The sequence below is a fragment of the Protomyctophum parallelum genome (genome assembly GCF_964188405.1).
Source record: "Protomyctophum parallelum genome assembly, chromosome: 14".
NCBI lineage: Eukaryota > Metazoa > Chordata > Actinopteri > Myctophiformes > Myctophidae > Protomyctophum > Protomyctophum parallelum.
Genome location: NC_139709.1, coordinates 7220611 through 7243707, shown reverse-complemented (window position 1 = coordinate 7243707; position 23097 = coordinate 7220611). Strand labels below are relative to the sequence as shown.

General features: G+C 43.8%; 2 protein-coding genes across 2 annotated transcripts in view; one reads left to right on the top strand and one right to left on the bottom strand.

Annotated features, from left to right (window-relative positions):
* LOC310870697 (ephrin type-A receptor 4-A-like) overlaps nt 1-7733 on the top strand; it is a 55580-nt gene extending 47847 nt beyond the window's left edge. Inside the window, 2 exon segments of the mRNA XM_083781970.1 lie at nt 5557-5751; nt 7243-7733. Coding sequence (XP_083638096.1) covers nt 5557-5751; nt 7243-7360 — 313 coding nt within the window. The 3' untranslated portion in view covers nt 7361-7733.
* Nucleotides 7734-15565: 7832 nt separating this feature from the next.
* The window catches only part of LOC310870696 (uncharacterized protein), a gene marked incomplete at its 3' end in the record, with an annotated part of 139115 nt that continues 131583 nt past the window's right edge, over nt 15566-23097 (bottom strand). Inside the window, 5 exon segments of the mRNA XM_083781969.1 lie at nt 15566-15620; nt 15893-16033; nt 19052-19150; nt 19933-20025; nt 22188-22524. Coding sequence (XP_083638095.1) covers nt 15566-15620; nt 15893-16033; nt 19052-19150; nt 19933-20025; nt 22188-22524 — 725 coding nt within the window.

The following is a 23097-nucleotide window of genomic DNA, read 5'->3' as shown; positions in this document are numbered from 1 at the left end:
ACGTACCGTTATGCAAGGGGATAATGTATGATGACGTACCATTATGCAGGATAATGTATGATGACGTACCATTATGCAGGATAATGTATGATGACGTACCGTTATGCAGGATAATGTATGATGATGTACAGTTATGCAGGATAATGTATGATGACGTACCGTTATGCAAGGGGATAATGTATGATGACGTACCGTTATGCAGGATAATGTATGATGACGTACCGTTATGCAGGATAATGTATGATGACGTACCGTTATGCAGGATAATGTATGATGACGTACCGTTATGCAAGGGGATAATGCATGATGACGTACCGTTATGCAAGGGGATAATGCATGATGACGTACCGTTATGCAAGGGGATAATGTATGATGACGTACCGTTATGCAGGATAATGTATGATGACGTACCATTATGCAGGATAATGTATGATGACGTACCATTATGCAGGATAATGTATGATGACGTACCGTTATGCAGGATAATGTATGATGACGTATCGTTATGCAAGGGGATAATGTATGATGACGTACCGTTATGCAGGATAATGTATGATGACGTACCGTTATGCAAGGGGATAATGCATGATGACGTACCGTTATGCAAGGGGATAATGCATGATGACGTACCGTTATGCAAGGGGATAATGTATGATGACGTACCGTTATGCAGGATAATGTATGATGACGTACCATTATGCAGGATAATGTATGATGACGTACCATTATGCAGGATAATGTATGATGACGTACCGTTATGCAGGATAATGTATGATGACGTATCGTTATGCAAGGGGATAATGTATGATGACGTACCGTTATGCAGGATAATGTATGATGACGTACCATTATGCAGGATAATGTATGATGACGTACCGTTATGCAGGATAATGTATGATGACGTACCGTTATGCAGGATAATGTATGATGACGTACCGTTATGCAGGATAATGTATGATGACGTACCGTTATGCAGGATAATGTATGATGACGTACCGTTATGCAGGATAATGTATGATGACGTACCATTATGCAGGATAATGTATGATGACGTACCATTATGCAGGATAATGTATGATGACGTACCGTTATGCAGGATAATGTATGATGACGTACCGTTATGCAAGGTGATAAAGTATGATGACGTACCGTTATGCAAGAAGATAATGTATGATGACGTACCGTTATGCAGGATAATGTATGATGACGTACCGTTATGCAGGATAATGTATGATGACGTACCATTATGCAAGAAGATAATGTATGATGACGTACCGTTATGCAGGATAATGTATGATGACGTACCGTTATGCAAGGTGATAATGCATGATGACGTACCGTTATGCAGGATAATGTATGATGACGTACCGTTATGCAGGATAATGTATGATGACGTACCGTTATGCAGGATAATGTATGATGACGTACCGTTATGCAAGGTGATAATGCATGATGACGTACCGTTATGCAGGATAATGCATGATGACGTACCGTTATGCAGGATAATGTATGATGACGTACCGTTATGCAAGGTGATAATGCATGATGACGTACCGTTATACAGGATAATGTATGATGACGTACCGTTATGCAGGATAATGTATGATGACGTACCGTTATGCAGGATAATGTATGATGACGTACCGTTATGCAGGATAATGTATGATGACGTACCGTTATGCAAGGTGATAATGCATGATGACGTACCGTTATGCAGGATAATGTATGATGACGTACCGTTATGCAGGATAATGTATGATGACGTACCGTTATGCAGGATAATGTATGATGACGTACCGTTATGCAGGATAATGTATGATGACGTACCGTTATGCAGGATAATGTATGATGACGTTCCATTATGCAGGATAATGTATGATGACGTACCGTTATGCAGGATAATGTATGATGACGTATCGTTATGCAGGATAATGTATGATGACGTACCGTTATGCAGGATAATGTATGATGACGTACCATTATGCAGGATAATGTATGATGACGTACCGTTATGCAGGATAATGTATGATGACGTACCATTATGCAGGATAATGTATGATGACGTACCGTTATGCAGGATAATGTATGATGACGTACCATTATGCAGGATAATGTATGATGACGTACCGTTATGCAGGATAATGTATGATGACGTACCGTTATGCAGGATAATGTATGATGACGTACCGTTATGCAGGATAATGTATGATGACGTACCGTTATGCAGGATAATGTATGATGACGTACCATTATGCAGGATAATGTATGATGACGTACCGTTATGCAGGATAATGTATGATGACGTACCATTATGCAGGATAATGTATGATGACGTACCATTATGCAGGATAATGTATGATGACGTACCGTTATGCAGGATAATGTATGATGACGTACCGTTATGCAGGATAATGTATGATGACGTACCGTTATGCAGGATAATGTATGATGACGTACCGTTATGCAAGGTGATAATGCATGATGACGTACCGTTATGCAGGATAATGCATGATGACGTACCGTTATGCAGGATAATGTATGATGACGTACCATTATGCAGGATAATGTATGATGACGTACCATTATGCAGGATAATGTATGATGACGTACCGTTATGCAGGATAATGTATGATGACGTACCGTTATGCAGGATAATGTATGATGACGTACCGTTATGCAGGATAATGTATGATGACGTACCGTTATGCAGGATAATGTATGATGATGTACCGTTATGCAAGGTGATAAAGTATGATGACGTACCGTTATGCAGGATAATGTATGATGACGTACCGTTATGCAGGATAATGTATGATGACGTACCGTTATGCAAGGTGATAAAGTATGATGACGTACCGTTATGCAAGGGGATAATGTATGATGAGGCCGCGGCAGTTGTTGAGAAACTAGAATTTCGCGGCCGCAAAGGGCAACAGTGTTCCGGGGGTGTGGGTGCTTCGGGCGATAATGTTTGTAGTAAACAAATGCATTGCCGCCGTGAGTGTGGACGGGAGGCATCTTTGGTGGCAGTGCAATGAGCAGTGTTTGGCGGGTGGTGTTGAGTGTTGGCTTTGGGCGCGATAGGAGGAGATAGCGTTGCAACACTGCGAAGGTAAGTGTGTGACGTCACTGCCGTGTGAGTGTGTGTGGGTCTAGTGTGTAAGATGGTGTTGTGGGTGTTGCAATAGTGACGTAGCTGTTGTGGCTTTGGGTTTCTTGCCATGTGTTGGGTACAAGTTCTCACTTGTTAATATAGATAATGACCGACACAGAGACGAAGTCGAGGTCTTTATTTAATCATCCTGAAGGATTTTTATTGTTTTGCATTTGTTTTATGGGAACTGTATAGGCCTATTGCCGTCGGGTGCCAGGTTGGAAGTTTGTCTGTGGGTTTATATTAGTATTTAAATCTTGAAAATATTGTAAATCAAAAAATTACAGCCTCCACTGATCCTCCTGTTAACACGATATATTTAGGAAAATTATATTTTAATTTTAAGAGGATAATCAGTAATCTGTAACAGATTACAATCTCAGCCATAAATCGATATGTCACATTATAAGTCTAGACTAGGTTAGGGCCGCATAGCGCAGCGACCCCAGTGTCCCCAAATGTGTTGAGTGCATGTGTCTGGGGTTTCCCCTGCTGTGACAAGAACAGAGAGACAGATGTCAAATTAAATTAAGTCAAGTCAAGTCTATTTTATTTCTAGAGCACATTTAAAACAACCAAGGTTGACCAAAGTGCTGGACAGCATCAAAAACAAACATATATACAGTAGGCAAAATGCACAAAAAAAAAAAAGTATAGCATAGCATCAATCATCTATATTCAAAATGACTGCTGTGACCTCACCAGTATACCCCAACAGACAAATGTAGCATTATATTTATATATAATCGGGCTAAAACTTCTCATATCCATATTAAATGTTTTTTTCATAAGTTAATGGCCTACTTGATCATGCCTAACACAGAAACATCAACAGTTGCAGATCCACAGCGACATGTTTTGAGCTTGTAGATCTGCTACTTTTGCTAGTTTAGAATTTGAATCCTGAAAAGTAACAGTTTGGGACATAAATGGTGCATTTACATAGCGCCTGTATCCAAGGCTCTTTACATAGATATACCAGATGGTTCTCCAACCTTTGCTGGATCAGGCCTATGCCGCCTATGCCCGTGTGGAACCTCACCTGTTAGCTCAGAGAAGAGGTTCCATGTCAGGAATATCCCTGAATATGTCGAAATGGGTCGAGCCCCTCCGAAAGTGACGACAAACGGTATTTCTACAGAGCTACAGGTGATAAAATTAGGAGTGGAAACTAAGTAAAATGTTTAGAACGGGGTCAAACAACTGCTTAAATCAGGATTCTATTGCTTATTTATTTCAAATCATCCCAAAGTGATGGAAATCATCCAAAGAGATGAATTATATAATAGTCTATCATGACATTCTGGAGTTGATTAAAGCACCATAGGAGCATAAATACATACTCAAAGCCATCCGGGCACAGATTCTGTGGAGGGATGAGGGACACAGCAGAAAGTGGCAGATTTATGGAGCCGAGGATGTTAGAATTTGTTTACAAATTAAGAAAGGCATTTTAAATAGCCAGGGAGCATGCCCCAGTGATGGCTCCGTCAATGAAATAGTGCCGAATAAATCCTGCTACAATTAGTTAATTAATTCTGCCCCCATGTGTGAACAGAACACTGTATATCTTTGATGCCGGGCTTAGAAACCCTAGCTTCTCTCTCCATAAATCAACTTTTTATGTTATCTTATTTTTTCACAAATTAATGTCCTACTTCATCATGCAGTACATACAAGAGTGTCACACTATACTAAAGTATGCCGTAAAATGATGAGCTCGCTATTTCTGAAAACCTTTTGATAGTGAAAGTGGTTATGATCTGTCTTTGGGTGTTATATCTACGTATTTAACCTAATCTAACACTGCGCAAAAAACAAGGATTACGGGCAGATATACTAAATGTAGAGGCCATGTAAATTTACGGGTGAGTACGGTTGTTTATACCTGCCTGGAATCAGCAAATCTACGGGTATGTAGATGTCTGAATTGTACCAACTTAAATACGCAAGGCCCCCTGCTGTGGCTGCTTCCTACCAAGAACCATTTACAAGAGCACAGGTTTTTCTTTCTTCCATTTCCTGAAAAGTAAATTAATTGCATCTCTAGTTTTGGACGTACAAGTATATTGCATATTAAAAACCTCTCGTGTCCATATTTTAACTTTTTGTGTTTTTTCGTAAATTAACAACTTGGACACACTACACTACAGCATCACACAAAAGCATCAAAAGTAACAGGTCTGCTAGCTTGAAAACGTGGCGCTTTACGCTGCGTTTTCAAGCATGTAGATCTGCTACTTTTGATGCTTTTGAATTTGAATCGTGAAAAGTAACACTTTTGTTTTTTGGACCAACTGACGGACGATATATTATGTCCAGATGCAGAGAGGACATTAAGCTACGCTGTGTGCCATATAGTCTCTTCTTGACGCTGTGGTTGTTCCTCCTGTCCTCACCAGAGCCATGTTGCCAGCCATGTGTGAGCCATCCATGGGGGGGACGGAGGTGTGTGTGTCGGTGATGTCGGAGGAGTGTGTGCCCACAGCCTGGTCGCTGTGCCAGTGGCTGCAGGCCGTGGGCATGGAGAGGTACCGAGACACGCTGGCAGCAGCCGGGTACACCAACCTGGACAGCCTGCTGGCGCTCACACACCAGTGAGTCTAGAGCTCTCTCTCTCTCTGTATCTCTCTCTGTCTCTCTTTCTCTCTGTCTCTCTCTCTCTGTCTCTATCTCTCTGTCTCCCTCTCTCTGCCTCTCTGTCTGTCTCTCTCTCTCTCTCTGTCTCTCTCTCTCTCTCTCTCTCTCTCTCTCTCTCTCTCTCTCTCTCTCTCTCTCTCTCTCTCGCTTGTAATTCAAGTCACCGTCACACTTTTCCACCACGCTCACAATCACCATTGGATTCAGGGATACATTCTATTGAATTCAGATGTTTGTTTGTTTGTTTGTTTGTTTGTTTGTTTGTTTGATTGATTGATTACTACTTGAGAAAATGTATTCGGTTACTTTCCTTCGACGATGCCATAGTAAAGTATGATCCTACATGGAACCGTTCAGCGTAGCACTCGAGTCGCGAGGAAAGAAAACATCTTGATCTGATTTGATTGAATGTTGATTTTGGACATGATATTTAATCAGGTTGGATATTTGTAGAAAGAATGCTGAAGCGATGACATGCCCATGGTGTTGAATGCATTAATGGAGGTAGCAGTGGCCTGTTTGGCACCCGCGCTGCTCTTTCATTTTCTCCATAGACGGCATGTGAATGGAGGTAGCCTGTTTGGCACCCGCACGCTGCTCTTTCAGTTAAAGTGGAACCCGATCCAGCGAAGGTTGTTGGGAACTGCTGTTCTATGGAGAAAATGAAGGGATTTCTTTGTGCCTCCAAATCCAAACTGCTACGCTCTATATTGCGTTATAGAGCATGACACAATTTAATAGATTTACTATGTTTTATAGTTAACCACTCTCCCTATAGAGTACCAAAGTCCTGATGTTTCTCCTGCTATCCCCCTGAGTCATGGAGGTGTATAGGCATTATAGCGTCATCTTATCATCGTGTCATAAGTCAGACTTCAGATCTCTGTTAGTAAAGTATTAGCGTTAATGCTACCAAGCTAAAATAAGGTTAATCCTTGCTCTAGAAAATGCCAATGTTCCAATCGCGATCATCAGTTAATCAGAAATGACCTCCGAACATCGGAGAATAGTTCAAAACCACGGACAGCGGCGTAGTTTCAGAGAAAAGAGCCTGCAAAGGACGCGACAAAAACAGAAGCTAATAGCTATGTTGAAACAAAACGGTGCGGGAGGGGCCCTGACAATGGTGCATAGCATCCGGAGCGGTTCCAAAAAGGGAACACATCGAGGCAATATTATAGCGATATCAAACGCCTTAAGATGAGCCTACTCGTCAAGAGTGCCCCGCGGCATTGCACGAAATGAATTGATTTACCTGACAGGTATACCTGTCAACGGGATCAAATGTGTTTAAATGTATTTCAGTAGATTTGTAGATTGGCTATGTTTTTTACAGCATGACACAATATAAAATACATAGTGTTTCTTGTAATTGGTGAAAAACACAAAAATTAAAATTATAAATATGTCTCACAAAAACTGAACCATTTCCATGGTTGTGCCTGTAGGGAGATGGACAGAATCGGCATCATCACACCGTCGCACCAGGAGCTGATCCTCGCCAGCGTGCAGCAGGAAATGATGTCCCACATGCAACGCATACAGGAGAGAATGGTTCCGGTCTGAGGCCAAGAGCGAGAGAACATGGAATATAAACGTACTGGATTCTGTTTACCTCATCAGTGCACTTTAGAGGGACCTTTATTTTGTTTTCGTTTGTTTCTTTTTAAAGAGAAAATTCAAGAAGTGGAAGAAAAAGATGATTTAAAAAAAGGCAGAAGGGAGACATACATACTGTACGTCGTACAACCTCTGTCACATCCGTGGAGTATGGTGGGATGAATTAAGCGCCTTTCTGGAGCAGATGGAGGACAGAGATGGCAGCGTCAGTGATACTGGAGGCCTGTCAGTGATACTGGAGGCCCGTCAGTGATACTGGAGGCCCGTCAGTGATACTGGAGGCCCGTCAGTGATACTGGAGGCCCGTCAGTGATACTGGAGGCCCTGAAGGGACTGAAGGTTCATCGTGTCTTTTTCTATTTTCTATGGAAGGTTTAGAGCCTCATTTACGCTCCGGTGCCGCTGCGTCGGAATTAGCAGACCTAACAAGCTCAACAACGCGTCGCGGATGCAACGCGTTGTGTCACTTGTGTGAGCTTGTAAAGCCTGCCCTTTTTTTGATGTGCGACACTGTCACGCTACGAAATATGAATTGGACGTATTGCTGCCATGGCAGGGAGAGAAAAACGACAACGGATCAGTATCAAGTTTAATAACGGGAAACGTTTTGTTTGTTTACTACTACAAAATATGTGACAAAAACGAGTTCACGTACAAGATCACGTTGAACACGCGTTTAAACACAAACCATTCCACTATAACTTGAATTGTTTTATGTAATATCACGTGAAATGTTTCACATCATGACAAGATAAAGTAAATCGTCATAACTTAGATATAGATACATTAGTTTGTATGTCACAATAACATGTTATAACAAACCTTTGACGTTTATGACGTGATACTATACTGATCCATTTGTATTTGTTTTTCTCTCTGCCGTGGCAGCAACGCACTTATTTTCTATTATTTTGCTAATGTGTGTTTTTGTATAATAATTATTCTTAAGCCTGTTGATGACGCAGGGCCGAACTAGGCAGCATGGCTTCCAAACCGTCCTTGTTGGTGTCTTCTTTTCGAGAGCTGCTTCGCTGCTTCTGGGCATTTTCTGTCCACAACTTGAACGAAACACATCACTTTCTGTTTGTTTTCTGTCCACTAGGAAATCCTCAGTGTTAATGCTGTGATCCGTATTTTGGGGTCTTTTAAACTTCACCCTTTTTGCTAAAAAGATATATGTTGAGGTTTAGAATATTTAGAACACTTTCCTGGGGGTCTTTATGTGTGTAATATGTCGTTTTAGATATTTTAGATTTTAGCAGTGAGCCCAGTGTCTCTGATGTCATGGACATTGGGCTCACTTACCTCCTGGACTACATGTTGTCTTAGTAAGACAGCCCTCCACCTATCCACAAGGAGGATCAGTGCACCAAGGAAGTGAGCCCAGTGTCCATGACATCAGAGACACTGGGCTCACTGCTAAAATATCTAAAACCACATATTACACACATAAAGACCCCCAAGAAAGTGTTCTAAATATTCTAAATGTCATTAACATATATATTTTTTGCAAGGGAAGTGTCCCTTTAATCAAATTTATATAGCGCCTTTATCCAAGGCACTTTACATAGATGTGCATTACATTCACCCATGGGCGACTGTGGCTCAGGAGGTAGAGCAGGCTGTCCAATGATCCATGGGTCGGCGGTTCGGCTCCTCCTGTCTACATGTCGAAGTGTCCTTGGGCACTGAACCCCAAATTGCTCCCGATGTGCTGGTTGGTACCTTGCATGGCTTCCGCCGCAATCGGTGTATGAATGTGTGTGTGAATGGGTGAATGTAATGCACATGTAAAGTGCCTTGGATAAAGGCACTATATAAAGCACTATTTACCATTTTATCATGCACACATCCATACACCGATGGCGGAGGAAACCATGCAAGGTACCAACCTACTCATCGGGAGCAATTGGTGGTTCAGAGTCTTGCTCAAGGACACTCAAGGACACTATCTCAGAAGGGGAGCCTGGAAGCTTCCGATTCCCAACGGGCAACTCTACCCCTGAGCAACTGTCGCCCCATACATATTGTTCAGCAGAGTAATGATAGGAAACAGGGAAAGAGGCAGGGATTGTATTTCACTCAGAGTTTTGTATGAATGCAACCTGTTACACTACAAATCTATAATATGAATACTGAGGATTTTAGTGTGTGTGTGTGTGTGTGTGTGTGTGTGTGTGTGTGTGTGTGTGTGTGTGTGGGTGTGTGTGGGTGTGTGTGTGTGTGTGTGTGTGTGTGTGTGTGTGTGTGTGTTGCTCCCGAGCACATTGCGTGCACATTGAGCGTGCGCACATTGATCGCATGCAAGTGATATTTCATCTCCCAGCTGTTGTTTACCGTTTGTGAATATTTCTCGAAAACGCCAAGTCACTTGTGTGTGTGAGTGTGTGTGTGTGTGTGTGTGTGTGTGCGTGCGTGCGTGCGCGCGTGTGTGTGTGTGAGAGAGAATTATTGCATCATTCCCAGCTCTTAATTACCTTCATATTGGAAGAATGTGCTAACAAAAATAATATGTTTATTTTTTATTGTTGTAAAAATATTTTCATTTTTTTTTTGTTTATTATACATTACATTAGATGTTTTAGCTCACAATGTCTGGTGTTTATGTCATAATGTCTATAGTTTATTGTAAATATTTAGATAACATGAAGACGTCTCATTTATTTATGGCCTTTTTCTATCTTAGTCTGTAAATTGTAAAATAGAAACATTGAGAATAAAATTGTAACGATTGCCTTGTCGCATTGGAATAAAATGCCGCGCACACACACAAAAACACACACAAAAAACAAACGGACGCCCTCACTTGTCCTCAGTAGTTGTGAGCATATCCCCTTTCTTGTTTTTGTTTCTTACAATTTTTTCACTATTAAATGGGGTTCAAGTAGGCGTAGATGTACGACAATTGGTCTTTTATAGTGGTTATGCTACTTATATTAGCACTGGGTTGCTACAGTATAGGTGATATTGTCAACAGCATTGGCGTGCGCCATCTTGAAGTATGTGGTCGCCTTCATCTCCAATTCCTTGTCCAAGATGGCATTTCTGATCAAAACAGGTTTATTCGACGACCCATATATAGTCAACTGCGGTAATGGTCACGGCCGCACCCTTTGTGATCGCTGAGCGGGAGACCGGATATGGATCCGACACCACACACAGTGTAAGTAACAAGAGTAACATCCGGTCGCGGGTTTTGGCTCTTCAAAATGATGGTAAAACGGGAAGAAATCTCTGTTTTTCTTTTGTGTGTTTTTTTATTTATTTTTATTGTAATTAATAAAAATGCAAAAGCATCAAAAGCGCCGGATCTACATGCTCAAAATGCATCGCAAAGTGGCGTGTTTTAATTGAGCTTGTAAATCTGCTATCTTTGATGCTTCGGATCATACGCCCACGCACGCACACACATGCACACACACACACGCACACATACTCGCACACACATACATGAGGCGGGGAAGTTGATTGGTGGAAGCCTTTGATTTATAAAGGAAGGGAAACATGATCTTGATCCTGGCAAAAAAAATCAATGTTTTCACTGCCTAATGAGAGGTATGTTACGCACGCACATACACGTGCACACACAGTCACACACATGCACACACACTTCTACCCCCCACAGCAGGCGAGATGCTGATGGTAGGCGCTAATGAGGTGGATCCCTCAGAGAGAGAGAGGAGACAACTTACTTCGCCAGTCTTGGGGCAATGTAAGAGGCTGTGTGTGCAGAAGAATCAAAAAGAATAAAACGGACAATCTGGTGAGACAGGCTTTGTTTGGCAAAACCCCATACAATGTCCTAGCTGTACTTTGAAATGGTAGGACTTCACACCCACGTTTTGAGAGCAACTGCGGCCCTGATCAGGCAGGACTGGGTTTGAGCCCAAGTGGGCCTTTGTGCCAAATGTCATGAAATTCCCTCATATTGTGAGATATCGCGTTTCACAAGGTTGGGACGGCCAGAATGGAACAGAACGGACAGACGAACAGACGAACGGAACCTGAAAACATAATGGACGGATGGACAGACCCCTGAAAACGTAATGGACGGACAGACTAACCCCTGGAAATTAACGTTCGCAAATCAGCAGTGCATGTGCCTCTATACTTTTGGAGGTCAAGATCGATGACGTGTGTTTGCCCGTTCCCACACCCCCGTAACTCGGAGAGTTTGCAAACGGAACCAAATGGACCCACACTTCGTCTGTTTGGTTCCTAACTATAACTACCAATCCTTTAAGCCTGAGATTGTCCTCCTCCTGCATGCCTGGGACCCCCGGCTCAACTCAAGGACTTTGAGAAAACCATGCACTGCTGCAGTGAGTGTGTGTCGGTGCTATTTCCAGCAGGGTGGGGAACTTATACCACTGTGACACATTGATGCATAACTTTAAGAACAAAAGGGAAAGTTATGTATCGTGTGCCACAGACAGTGTCCACTTTGCTACCACTGTCTGTGACAGTGATAATACATAACGTTATGTCCCTGCAGATTTCTCTGCTGGAGCTTCACCCAGATTATAGTTAGGCCAGACTCTCTAGCTAGCTGTTTCACTCTGGGAGAAAAACAAAACCTCCAGCAGGAAGGATACATGGATGTTTTAATGATTTGTGTGCACAATTAAACAACATCAATTAACTTGTATCCAACAAAACTATGGTGCCATTTTTTTCATTCACGAGTTTTACAAGTTAATTGATTAATTGATTGTAGAACCGCTTCCCTCACAATAACGAGTTGACCAGTGTCGGCCATGTACTGTTTTCCCCTTCTACAGGATCTCTCCGCCAAATTGGATCACAAACTGGATCGCAAAGGGGTACAGTCACCATCATGGTATGTTGTGAGCTTGTAGATCAGCTATTTCCGGTGAATGCATGTGCCCTAGCTCCCAGAATAGGGACGCTAGAGTTAAAATATTTAAAACATGGAGCAGACATGTTGTTGCACACGCATGGAGAGTCCAGTGAGGAGTGGACTGTCCACAGAGTTCTGCTGCCTTTCATAGTCCAGTGCACTCTGAGCAAACTGGGCATAGCATAGCGTGTATAGCAGCAGCTCCATAAATAGACAACATTCCTCATGGACAGGTCACACTGTCACACACACAGGACAGGACAGGTACACTTGCACACACAGAGAAGAAGTTTAGTGTGTGTGCGCAAACACACGCACCCACACAAGCTCAAGGCCGCTTGAGACAATAATACCAGACCCACACAGAAGACGTCCTCATATACATACTAGAGCAGAGGTTCTCTACGGAGCCCCTAAGGGGACATTTCTAGGTAGATTATTTAAGAGATGGTGGTTTATGTTTTCTGGTATGGAAAAACATTTTAGATGTTGGCAGGAAAAAAACAAGGCTATAACATTTTTCTTTTAGGAGATGGAAATGTTTTGAAAGGGGAAAGATATTTTTTTTGGAGGGGATGACAATTTTCGAGGGGGTGACAAAAATAAATCAAGGCTGTGACTATTTTTTTTTAGGAGATGAAAATGTTTTTAAAGTGGAAAGACTTTTTCAAAGTCGTGCGCACGACTTTGAACTTGTGCGCACGACTTTGAAGTAAACAGAAGCACATGGCTACCTGTCAACAGAAGCACATGGCTACTTGACCCCCAGCGACCCCCAAATGGTAACTCTGTCATTCCTCTACCGTTTTGGACGGGGGTGGGCTCATTTGAATCGTGTCGCCCCCCAGGGGGCGTCTTTGGGGGTCTCAAGGTTCGGGGACCCCCAGGGACCCCCAAATGGTAACTCTGTCATTTCTCTACCGTTTTGGATGGGGGTGGGCTCATTTGAAATGTGTCGCCCCCCTGGGGGCGTCTTTGGGGGTCTCAAGGTTCGGGGACCCCCAGGGACCCCTAAATGGTAACTCTGTCATTTCTCTACCGTTTTGGACGGGGGTGGGCTCATTTGAATCGTGTCGCCCCCCAGGGGGCGTCTTTGGGGGTCTCAAGGTTCGGGGACCCCCAGGGACCCCCAAATGGTAACTCTGTCATTTCTCTACCGTTTTGGACGGGGGTGGGCTCATTTGAATCGTGTCGCCCCCCCAGGGGGCGTCTTTGGGGGTCTCAAGGTTCGGGGACCCCCAGGGACCCCCAAATGGTAACTCTGTCATTTCTCTACCGTTTTGGATGGGGGTGGGCTCATTTGAAATGTGTCGCCCCCCTGGGGGCGTCTTTGGGGGTCTCAAGGTTCGGGGACCCCCAGGGACCCCTAAATGGTAACTCTGTCATTTCTCTACCGTTTTGGACGGGGGTGGGCTCATTTGAATCGGTGGTCTCAGGGTTCGGGGACCCCCAGGGACCCCCAAAGACGCCCCCGAACCTTGTATCCCCCAGGGGGGATACACGATTCAAATGAGCCCACCCCCGTCCAAAACGGTAGAGAAATGACAGAGTTACCATTTGGGGGTCCCTGGGGGTCCCCGAACCTTGAGACCCCCAATGACGCCCCCAGGGGGGCGACACATTTCAAATGAGCCCACCCCCGTCCAAAACGGTAGAGAAATGACAGAGTTACCATTTGGGGGTCCCTGGGGGTCCCCGAACCTTGAGACCCCCAAAGACGCCCCCTGGGGGGCGACACGATTCAAATGAGCCCACCCCCGTCCAAAACGGTAGAGAAATGACAGAGTTACCATTTGGGGGTCCCTGGGGGTCCCCGAACCTTGAGACCCCCAATGACGCCCCCAGGGGGGCGACACATTTCAAATGAGCCCACCCCCGTCCAAAACGGTAGAGAAATGACAGAGTTACCATTTGGGGGTCCCTGGGGGTCCCCGAACCTTGAGACCCCCAATGACGCCCCCAGGGGGGCGACACATTTCAAATGAGCCCACCCCCGTCCAAAACGGTAGAGAAATGACAGAGTTACCATTTGGGGGTCCCTGGGGGTCCCTGGGGGTCCCCGAACCTTGAGACCCCCAGAGACGCCCCCGGGGGGGGCGACACGATTCAAATGAGCCCACCCCCGTCCAAAACGGTAGAGAAATGACAGAGTTACCATTTGGGGGTCCCTGGGGGTCCCCGAACCTTGAGACCCCCAAAGACGCCCCCAGGGGGGCGACACATTTCAAATGAGCCCACCCCCGTCCAAAACGGTAGAGAAATGACAGAGTTACCATTTGGGGGTCCCTGGGGGTCCCTGGGGGTCCCCGAACCTTGAGACCCCCAGAGACGCCCCCGGGGGGCGACACGATTCAAATGAGCCCACCCCCGTCCAAAACGGTAGAGAAATGACAGAGTTACCATTTGGGGGTCCCTGGGGGTCCCCGAACCTTGAGACCCCCAAAGACACCCCCAGGGGGGTAACACATTTCAAATGAGCCCACCCCCGTCCAAAACGGTAGAGAAATGACAGAGTTACCATTTGGGGGTCCCTGGGGGTCCCTGGGGGTCCCCGAACCTTGAGACCCCCAGAGACGCCCCCGGGGGGCGACACGATTCAAATGAGCCCACCCCCTTCCAAAACGGTAGAGAAATGACAGAGTTACCATTTGGGGGTCCCTGGGGGTCCCCGAACCTTGAGACCCCCAAAGACGCCCCCAGGGGGGCGACACGATTCAAATGAGCCCACCCCCGTCCAAAACGGTAGAGGAATGACAGAGTTACCATTTGGGGGTCGCTGGGGGTCAAGTAGCCATGTGCTTCTGTTGACAGGTAGCCATGTGCTTCTGTTTACTTCAAAGTCGTGCGCACGAGTTCAAAGTCGTGCGCACGACTTTGAAAAAGTCTTTCCACTTTAAAAACATTTTCATCTCCTAAAAAAAAATAGTCACAGCCTTGATTTATTTTTGTCACCCCCTCGAAAATTGTCATCCCCTCCAAAAAAAATATCTTTCCCCTTTCAAAACATTTCCATCTCCTAAAAGAAAAATGTTATAGCCTTGTTTTTTTCCTGCCAACATCTAAAATGTTTTTCCATACCAGAAAACATAAACCACCATCTCTTAAATAATCTACCTAGAAATGTCCCCTTAGGGGCTCCGTAGTTCTCTGTATAGCTCTTGAATTACAATGTGTTTTGTTCTAGTTTCCATAGGTCTATGTTGTCTTCCTCAGCTGTATCTCATTGTAATCAGCTATGTGTGTTAATAGGCCTATTAGTCTTTGCCATGTGTATGTGGCAGGGGGCGGGATCAAGGTGTCTGTGAGTGGGGTGACAGGGCTGACTTTTCCAGCTCACAGGTGCACCTGCAGCAGATTGTGTCAATTAAATGAAGGACAGCTGCTGTAAGGAAGCTAATGTGCTTGTGTTCTCGGTTGCAGTGAGAGGCTGGGTCCAGTCAGAGCCACACAAAACGCCGCATTCCTGCCTGTTATAGTTGGATGTTTAATATCACATGGTGACTGTTTAGTTCATGTTATAGGACTATAGGATTCACATTGAGGACACTCTGTTGATGACTGAGATAGTTTGTTTGTTGACCATTTCCCTGCAGGCTTAAGAGGAATAAACAGCCTACTTGAGAACAACTGCCTGTGTCGTGTCCTTCCGTGCCCTGGGTTGGGTTGTGACCCGCTTGGTCAGATTTGGAGCCTGAACAGGGACATGGAGGGACAGCAACGATCCCCTGAGACTCCGCTGGAGCAGATTTTCCGTCACCCTGCGGATATGCAGAAAAACACAATCTGCTGCAGGTGCGCCTGTGATCTGGCGTGTCACATGATGTTAGTTAATGTTTGTGAAGTACGTCTTCTCTGTTCAGTGTTCACCTTCTACTTTCTTTTCTACACAAAAATGTCTTGGACGAAAACGGCCAATATCTACATTAAGCTCACAACACGCCCTGTGTAGATGTTATATTGTGGTGCATTTATTTCCACCTGAGGTCATTGTAAATGTTCAGCTCTTAGTTGGCGGTCTGTTTGAGGTGCTGCTGTAGATCTGTTCTTGATGACTGTTCTGTACCTCCCTGACTGTGGGAGAAATAACATTTCTCAATGTTTGTTTCTTCCCTGTGACTATTACTGTATACCGGCAGGAGCCGCTCCGGGTTCCTTGAGGGGGTTCGGGTTCCAATGGACCCCTACAGGTCTGTAGGCAGTTATGGGTGTCTTTGGAGACTAAAATTTGAAAACCACAGCTGGTCCAAAAGCTAACGAAAAGCAATGAAATGATTGGTTATGGTTCATATAAAGCTGCATCATCACACCAATAATAAATAGAGGCGTATAGTGATGAGTTTCCCCAGCATATTGTCTCTGTCGGGTGGAAGCCTCATACAGTATGTCCCAAAGTGTTACAGAATTCAGAAGCAGCTAAAGTAGTAGATCTACAAGCTCAAAATGTGTCGCATGCAGGCGCCAAATTCAGAGCTTGTGGATCTGGTACCTTTGATGCTTTTGTGTGATGCTGTAGTACGATCAACAGATCAAGTGGGGCGTAACTTTACAAAAGAAATGCATAAAAGTTAGAATATGTATATGAGATGTTTCTGCCTAGGCTACAGTAATGCTACATTAGTCTGCTGGGGTACTGGAGAGGTCACAGCAGTCATTTTGAATATAGCTGATTGATACTTTAATTTAATTTGACGTCTGTCTCTCTGTTCTTGTCACAGCAGGGGAAACCCCAGACACATGCACGCAACGCACTGGGGTCGCTGCGCTATGCGGCCCTAACCTCTAGACTTATAATGTGACATATCGATTTATGGCTGAGAATGTAATCTGTTACAGATTACTGATAATCCTTTAAAATTTTAAACATAAGCTTCTAAATATATCATGTTAAAGTGAGGATCAGTGGAGGCTGTCAATTTTTTATTTTCATTTATTTAATATTCTATTAAAAACCCACAGTTGTGCATGTCATTATAGACACAATATAGTAGCTCTTGGGGAGCTTCTCAGCTTGTAGATCAGTATGTTGTGTTGTCACTGACATGGGCATTTAACCCATTTAGACCTGAGGCCAATTAAAAAAAAAAAGAAACAGGCTTCTAAATCTGGAAAAAAAACTATGTTTCTACTGTATGTCAGTGTTGCTCAACCTTTTTCCATGTCAAGGACCCCCAGAATTATGTTACCTATTATCTGAAAATGTGTTGTTCCAGGGGCCCCCCAAAAGCAAAGATTTGAGTTAAAAATGTTCGCTCTGAAAGAATATACAGTATATTCAAAGATTTGCAGCACATTTTCACGATTTTTTCAAAAATAGCAGATGTACTTATAGCTCGACACTCTGTGCCGTGCTATGAGCTTGTAGATCTGATATTTTTCAATAGCTAAAGTATAACATAATGCTTAAAACACCAAAAGGGGTTCCCAATTAAAGCATTAATTAATGCAAAAAAGACAACGTAAACAAGATTGAATATGGAACAACGATATATGGAACTCTCATACGAAACAATAAGATCATAAAAAAAAGCAATTAACGTCTCAAAGCCGGAGATCGATGCGTGTGAAAGGGACACCGTTTAAGGAATACATCCAGTGGATCAATGTGAGACTAGTATAGAAGAGTGAACCCATAAAAGACGCTCTGTTATATCTGAGCTCTCCTCAAATTGAATCTTTCTGTCTCGACGTCTCTGCGTGCGGGGGGGGGTGTGTGTGTGTGTGTGTGTGTGTGTGTGTGTGTGTGTGTGTGTGTGTGTGTGTGTGTGTGTGTGTGTGTGCTTGTTTTTTTTGTCTCCAGATTAGAGCGTCCATAGAGCCAGCTAATCCTGACCGCTCTCACATGTGGGAGTGACAGCGGGGTGCCTTTGCTGCCAAGTCGGCCGTAGTCTAATGGTGGTGAGATTGGAGTTTACATACACACACACACACACACACACACACACACACACACACACAGAGAGAGAGAGAGAGACGCACAACACAGAGTCTAAATTTGTTTCGGGATTAAATGCATTACCTCAGTGACTGACATAATGCCACAGGCATTCCCACGGTAACTCTGACAAGTTTGGAGGGTGCCAGGCATGCATGCGTGCGTGTGTGTCAGAAAAAGAGAGAGCTGCACTCCAAAAGTTATACTTTATTGACGTTTCGAGCCAAGGCTCTTCATCTGGTCAAACCTAAGAGCCCAATTGGCTCGAAACGTTGTCAATAAAGTATAACATTTGGAGCAGATGAGTGTGCGGGTTCCTTTTCTCTTTTTCTGATGCTACTTTTGAACCCAGCACCTCTACCAAGTGATGACGTTAGTATAATAGCTTTTGTGTGTGTGTTTGTGTCTTGCATTATTGAGAAGAGAAGAGAAGAGAAGAGGAATTTAAAAAGTACTTATTTTCTATCATTTACATACCCCATGAAGCGTTGAATTCATGGAGATTGTTTTTGCACCATTGCTAAGCCCATCATTTGAAGATCAGTGGAGTGTAGGCTACTACCAAGATCAATCAAATTATTGTCTCAGTCAGGAATGCGACAAAAACAAACAAAGTCTACGGCTTCTTGGGGTGCATGAAATATAAGTAACGGTAACCAACAACTCGTACAACTGAAAACAATAGAAAGCAACACTGCTCGCTGTGCGATGAAGAATTCATTTGTCTTAAGTTCCTTCCACTCCCCCCACCCCCCCCCCCACCCCCCCCACCATTACTCCCCTTGTGCACACGCACGTGCACACACACACACACGCACACACACGCGCGCGCAGCGGCTCTTGCCCATGCAGCAGCAGCAGCTGTGCGGGCTGGCGGGCCATGTCCCTCTCATTATGCTGGCCAGTCATGTGAGTCCCGGCGCTCCGTCCCCTGCTGCCACTCCTGGACAGGTAGCATCTGACACGTATTAGTGAGCTATTAACCTGTTTAGGCCCGAGGACGATTCTACAAAATATCTTCTAAATCCTGACAGTTTTCTGAAAAACACAAATGTTTCTGTGTCAGTGGTTTTCAAAATATTTTATGTTATTATATGTACATTAATTGGCCGCTGACCCCCATCTGAAAATATGTTGTTTTCAGGGACCCCCCCCCCCCAGAATCAAAGATTTGAGTTAAAAACGTTCGCTCTAAAAGAATATATTTGCGCCACATTTTCACGATTTAAAGAAAATAACAGACCTATACAAGCTCGTAGCGCGGCGTGCCGCGTGCCGTGCTATGAGCTTGTAGATCTGCTATTTTTCAATAGCTAAAGTGTAATGTGTAATGCTTAAAACACCACAAAAGGGGTTCCCCGTTCAGAATGGGTTAATGACTTCTTCTAACAGCCATTATCTCACCATTAGGGACAGACAGCCTGCAGTGCTGACGGAGCAGCACACAACACACTTTATAGTAGAGAGAGAGAGAGAGAGAAAGCAAACAATGTGTCATCAACTCATCTTGCTGTCGTTTGCTTTGGGACAAACAAACAGATGTGCTGTGGAGCTGTGAATTAAGGATCTCGATCTGCAGCATCATCGGTCTTCTCCGTGTCCTCTGGAGTTCCACCAGAGTGTCGCTGTCCTCAGACTGCAGGTTCAAAAACAAACTTTTGGTTTTGAAAAGTGTTTTTTTTTTTTTTTTTTCACATCTTTGCGCAAACGCTATATAGTTCTCACCTGGCATCTCCTCCATACTTTCCACCGCGGAGGTAAGCATGGTCTGTCTTCCTAAATCGGCCACGTGATGATCTTATTCTGTTTAGGTACTTGCTACGAGTTGGACAAAAAAATTGATACACCAAACGAACAAGAAGTACTTGAAGAAACTAGTTGGATTCACACGCTGCTGCATCAATGCTTTTATTAAGTAGGCCCTAAAGTTACGATGCCCTTAATTGATCACGGGGAATTTGGGGTAATACTGATTCCGGTTTGGTTGTTCCGGCCTGATGACTACAAACCAGTGACTACAACATGACGTAGTATATTATAAGTTACCGTCCGCTCCCGACCAGAACATAAACCGGCGAAAATGCTATGCTTCCCAGGCTAAAACGCTTATCTTGTGACTGTGATTTTTGAATTGGCATTAAGTGGGTACAAAAAACGCAGCACTTCAACATTGGGATCGGCATCAGAGCTAAACATCCGGCATCTCGGTCTCTAAGGGGCCGTTCACACCTGAGACACAGCTGTCTCCTCGGCCATGCAACAAGGTTGTGTCATCAAACCATGTGTGACTCCCATTGGAAATGCATTGCGAGCCGTGCGACACACAGAAGACACAGGAGACACAGAGGAGACAGCTGTGTCTCAGGTGTGAACAGCCCCCTATGTCTGAGAGATGCGAAAACACAACAAATAAATGCGTCATCCCGGTTGGGAAACAGATGTGTGGAACCCTGCAGCATCAGTCCGTATGTTCTCTGCGTGCGTGCGTGTAATAGTAAAAATGCACCGTTTTCCCAATTGCAGTAACAAGAGTAGGCCCTACTTGCAAATATTGACATTATCTCACCAAACAAAGAGGGAGAGTTGGGTGCGGTCAACAGACCTCCCATCTCTGCCATTGTTTTCCCATAATCCCAACGGGAATGCCACCGTGATTTTAACAGATTTAACAATTACACGCACGCACACACACACACACACACACACCAGTCTTGTTTTTGGCAGCAAATTTTGATTGTAGTTTTAGTCATAGTCTCTTGAATAGTTTTCACTTAGTCAGTGAAAAAAGGTAGTCGACAAACATGTTTTGTCTTAGTTTTGGTCGACGAACACACACACTGAGCAGGATCTCGTAGTTCCATATTTCAATGTAAATATATATCTGCATATATCTTTGACTGGGAGAAAGGAGTGCTGACTCTTTCCCACCAAATGTCATGAAAGTTCCAGCCTATAGGATCACATATTGACCTTTTTGACCTTTTAGGGTGCATTTAACGTCAGCGACCTACTGATCCTTCCGTCCCAGTTCGATCCATACGGATCCGCTCACATCTGTTATCAAGTTATCTTGCTGACAATCAAACGAAAAAAACCCACAAACAGACAGAATCGATTAGGAAAAAAAGCTGCAACACATTGCCCCAGGCAGCGTTCCCAGATTACAAGCACGTGCGCAAAAAACAAAACGTCTTCTATCAGCAAGAAGAAAACCAATCCAATATATTACTGCAACTTCCAGAAACGCCACACCGACATTTACTGTAAGTCTGTCATGTGTTTGGATTTAGCATTGTTGGCACTAAACTGCAAAAAATCACTTCATCATCAAATTCCATAATATGTATACGTACTGTAGTGGTGGATGTCATTAAAAGTTTAAAAGTTTTCTGTATATTGTCAGGCAAATTTTGATTTTAGTTTCAATCATGAGTCTCTTGAATAGTTTTCATTTAGTTTTAGTCACATTTAGTCACCTGGAATGTTTTAGTGTTAGTCTAGTTTTAGTCGACTAAATATCATAAGACTTTAGTCGACTAAATCTACCGTTGATTTAGTCGAACAAAATGTATTTTGGAGGGCCTTGATGCCGTCGTAATGAAAATAGCTGATCTACAAGTTTTTTTTTCTTCTTTAAAAATAAATCACTCTAAATAATGATGAGATTATAAAGCTGAGATAATGTGTGAACAGATCAATTCCATATGTCGTCCCAGTGAACACTGTACATAGTGAATTATGTCAGATATCTCTGCATAGCAGCACTTGCTGGAGGGTTGATATAGAAACCTTTGCATGTATAAAAACTTTTACTTACTTTTCAGGGAATGCAAAACAAGAACCATGACTGTGTTCCAAAGTAATTATTATTTTCACAAACTAAAAGTGTTTTGACTGTTTTGTACTTGTCATTGGTTTATTTATTAATTAAATGTATTAAAAGATATATAATAATAATAATTTAAAAAAAGCATGTCTACCTGAACTCTCTATGTGCAAATGTTTCCTTTTTGATGTTTGCCTTGGTGTCCAGATGCCTTGGTGTCCAGATGCCTTGGTGTGCAGCACCTAGCTGGCCTTGATGCCTTGGTGTCCAGATGCCTTGGTGTGCAGCACCTAGCTGGCCTTGATGCCTTGGTGTGCAGCACCTAGCTGGCCTTGATGCCTTGGTGTCCAGATGCCTTGGTGTCCAGATGCCTTGGTGTCCAGATGCCTTGGTGTCCAGATGCCTTGGTGTGCAGCACCTAGCTGGCCTTGATGCCTTGGTGTCCAGATGCCTTGGTGTCCAGATGCCTTGGTGTCCAGCACCTAGCTGGCCTAAATCCAGGCAAGAGATGTGCACACACACACAATCTTCTATGTGAACTTTCGAAAGGACTTGGCATGGATTTGCCGCTTCATTCTGTCCATTAGGAGCTTGTATATCTGCTATGTTCACTAGCTTGGGACACGCAAATGTCTTAATTTATATGTTGGGTCTTGAGATAGAAGGTTTGGGAACCACTGCAGGGCCATGCAGGCTCAAGCCGTGTCTGTTCTGGGCCTATCGTTTGAAACATCATGATAACTCACTTTCCCAGACCTTTTCCAAATAAATCCTTATCTGATGATATACTTAACAAGATGTCTTTATTGTATCTTCATATCCTGACCTCAGTCAAACATATGACATTTACTGACCTGCGTCAGAGATTCGGTTTCTATCCACTGTGTGTGCGCGTGCTGCCAATGTGACATCAGTGCAACGCGTCATACGGTGTCTGTTATCCTGTAACTATAACCATATAAACATCATTGTGAAGTACCGTAAAGAAGCTGACAGTAATGAAGCTGTTACTGACAGACACATACTACTGGTTAAGACACATACGTGGATGGTTAAGACACATA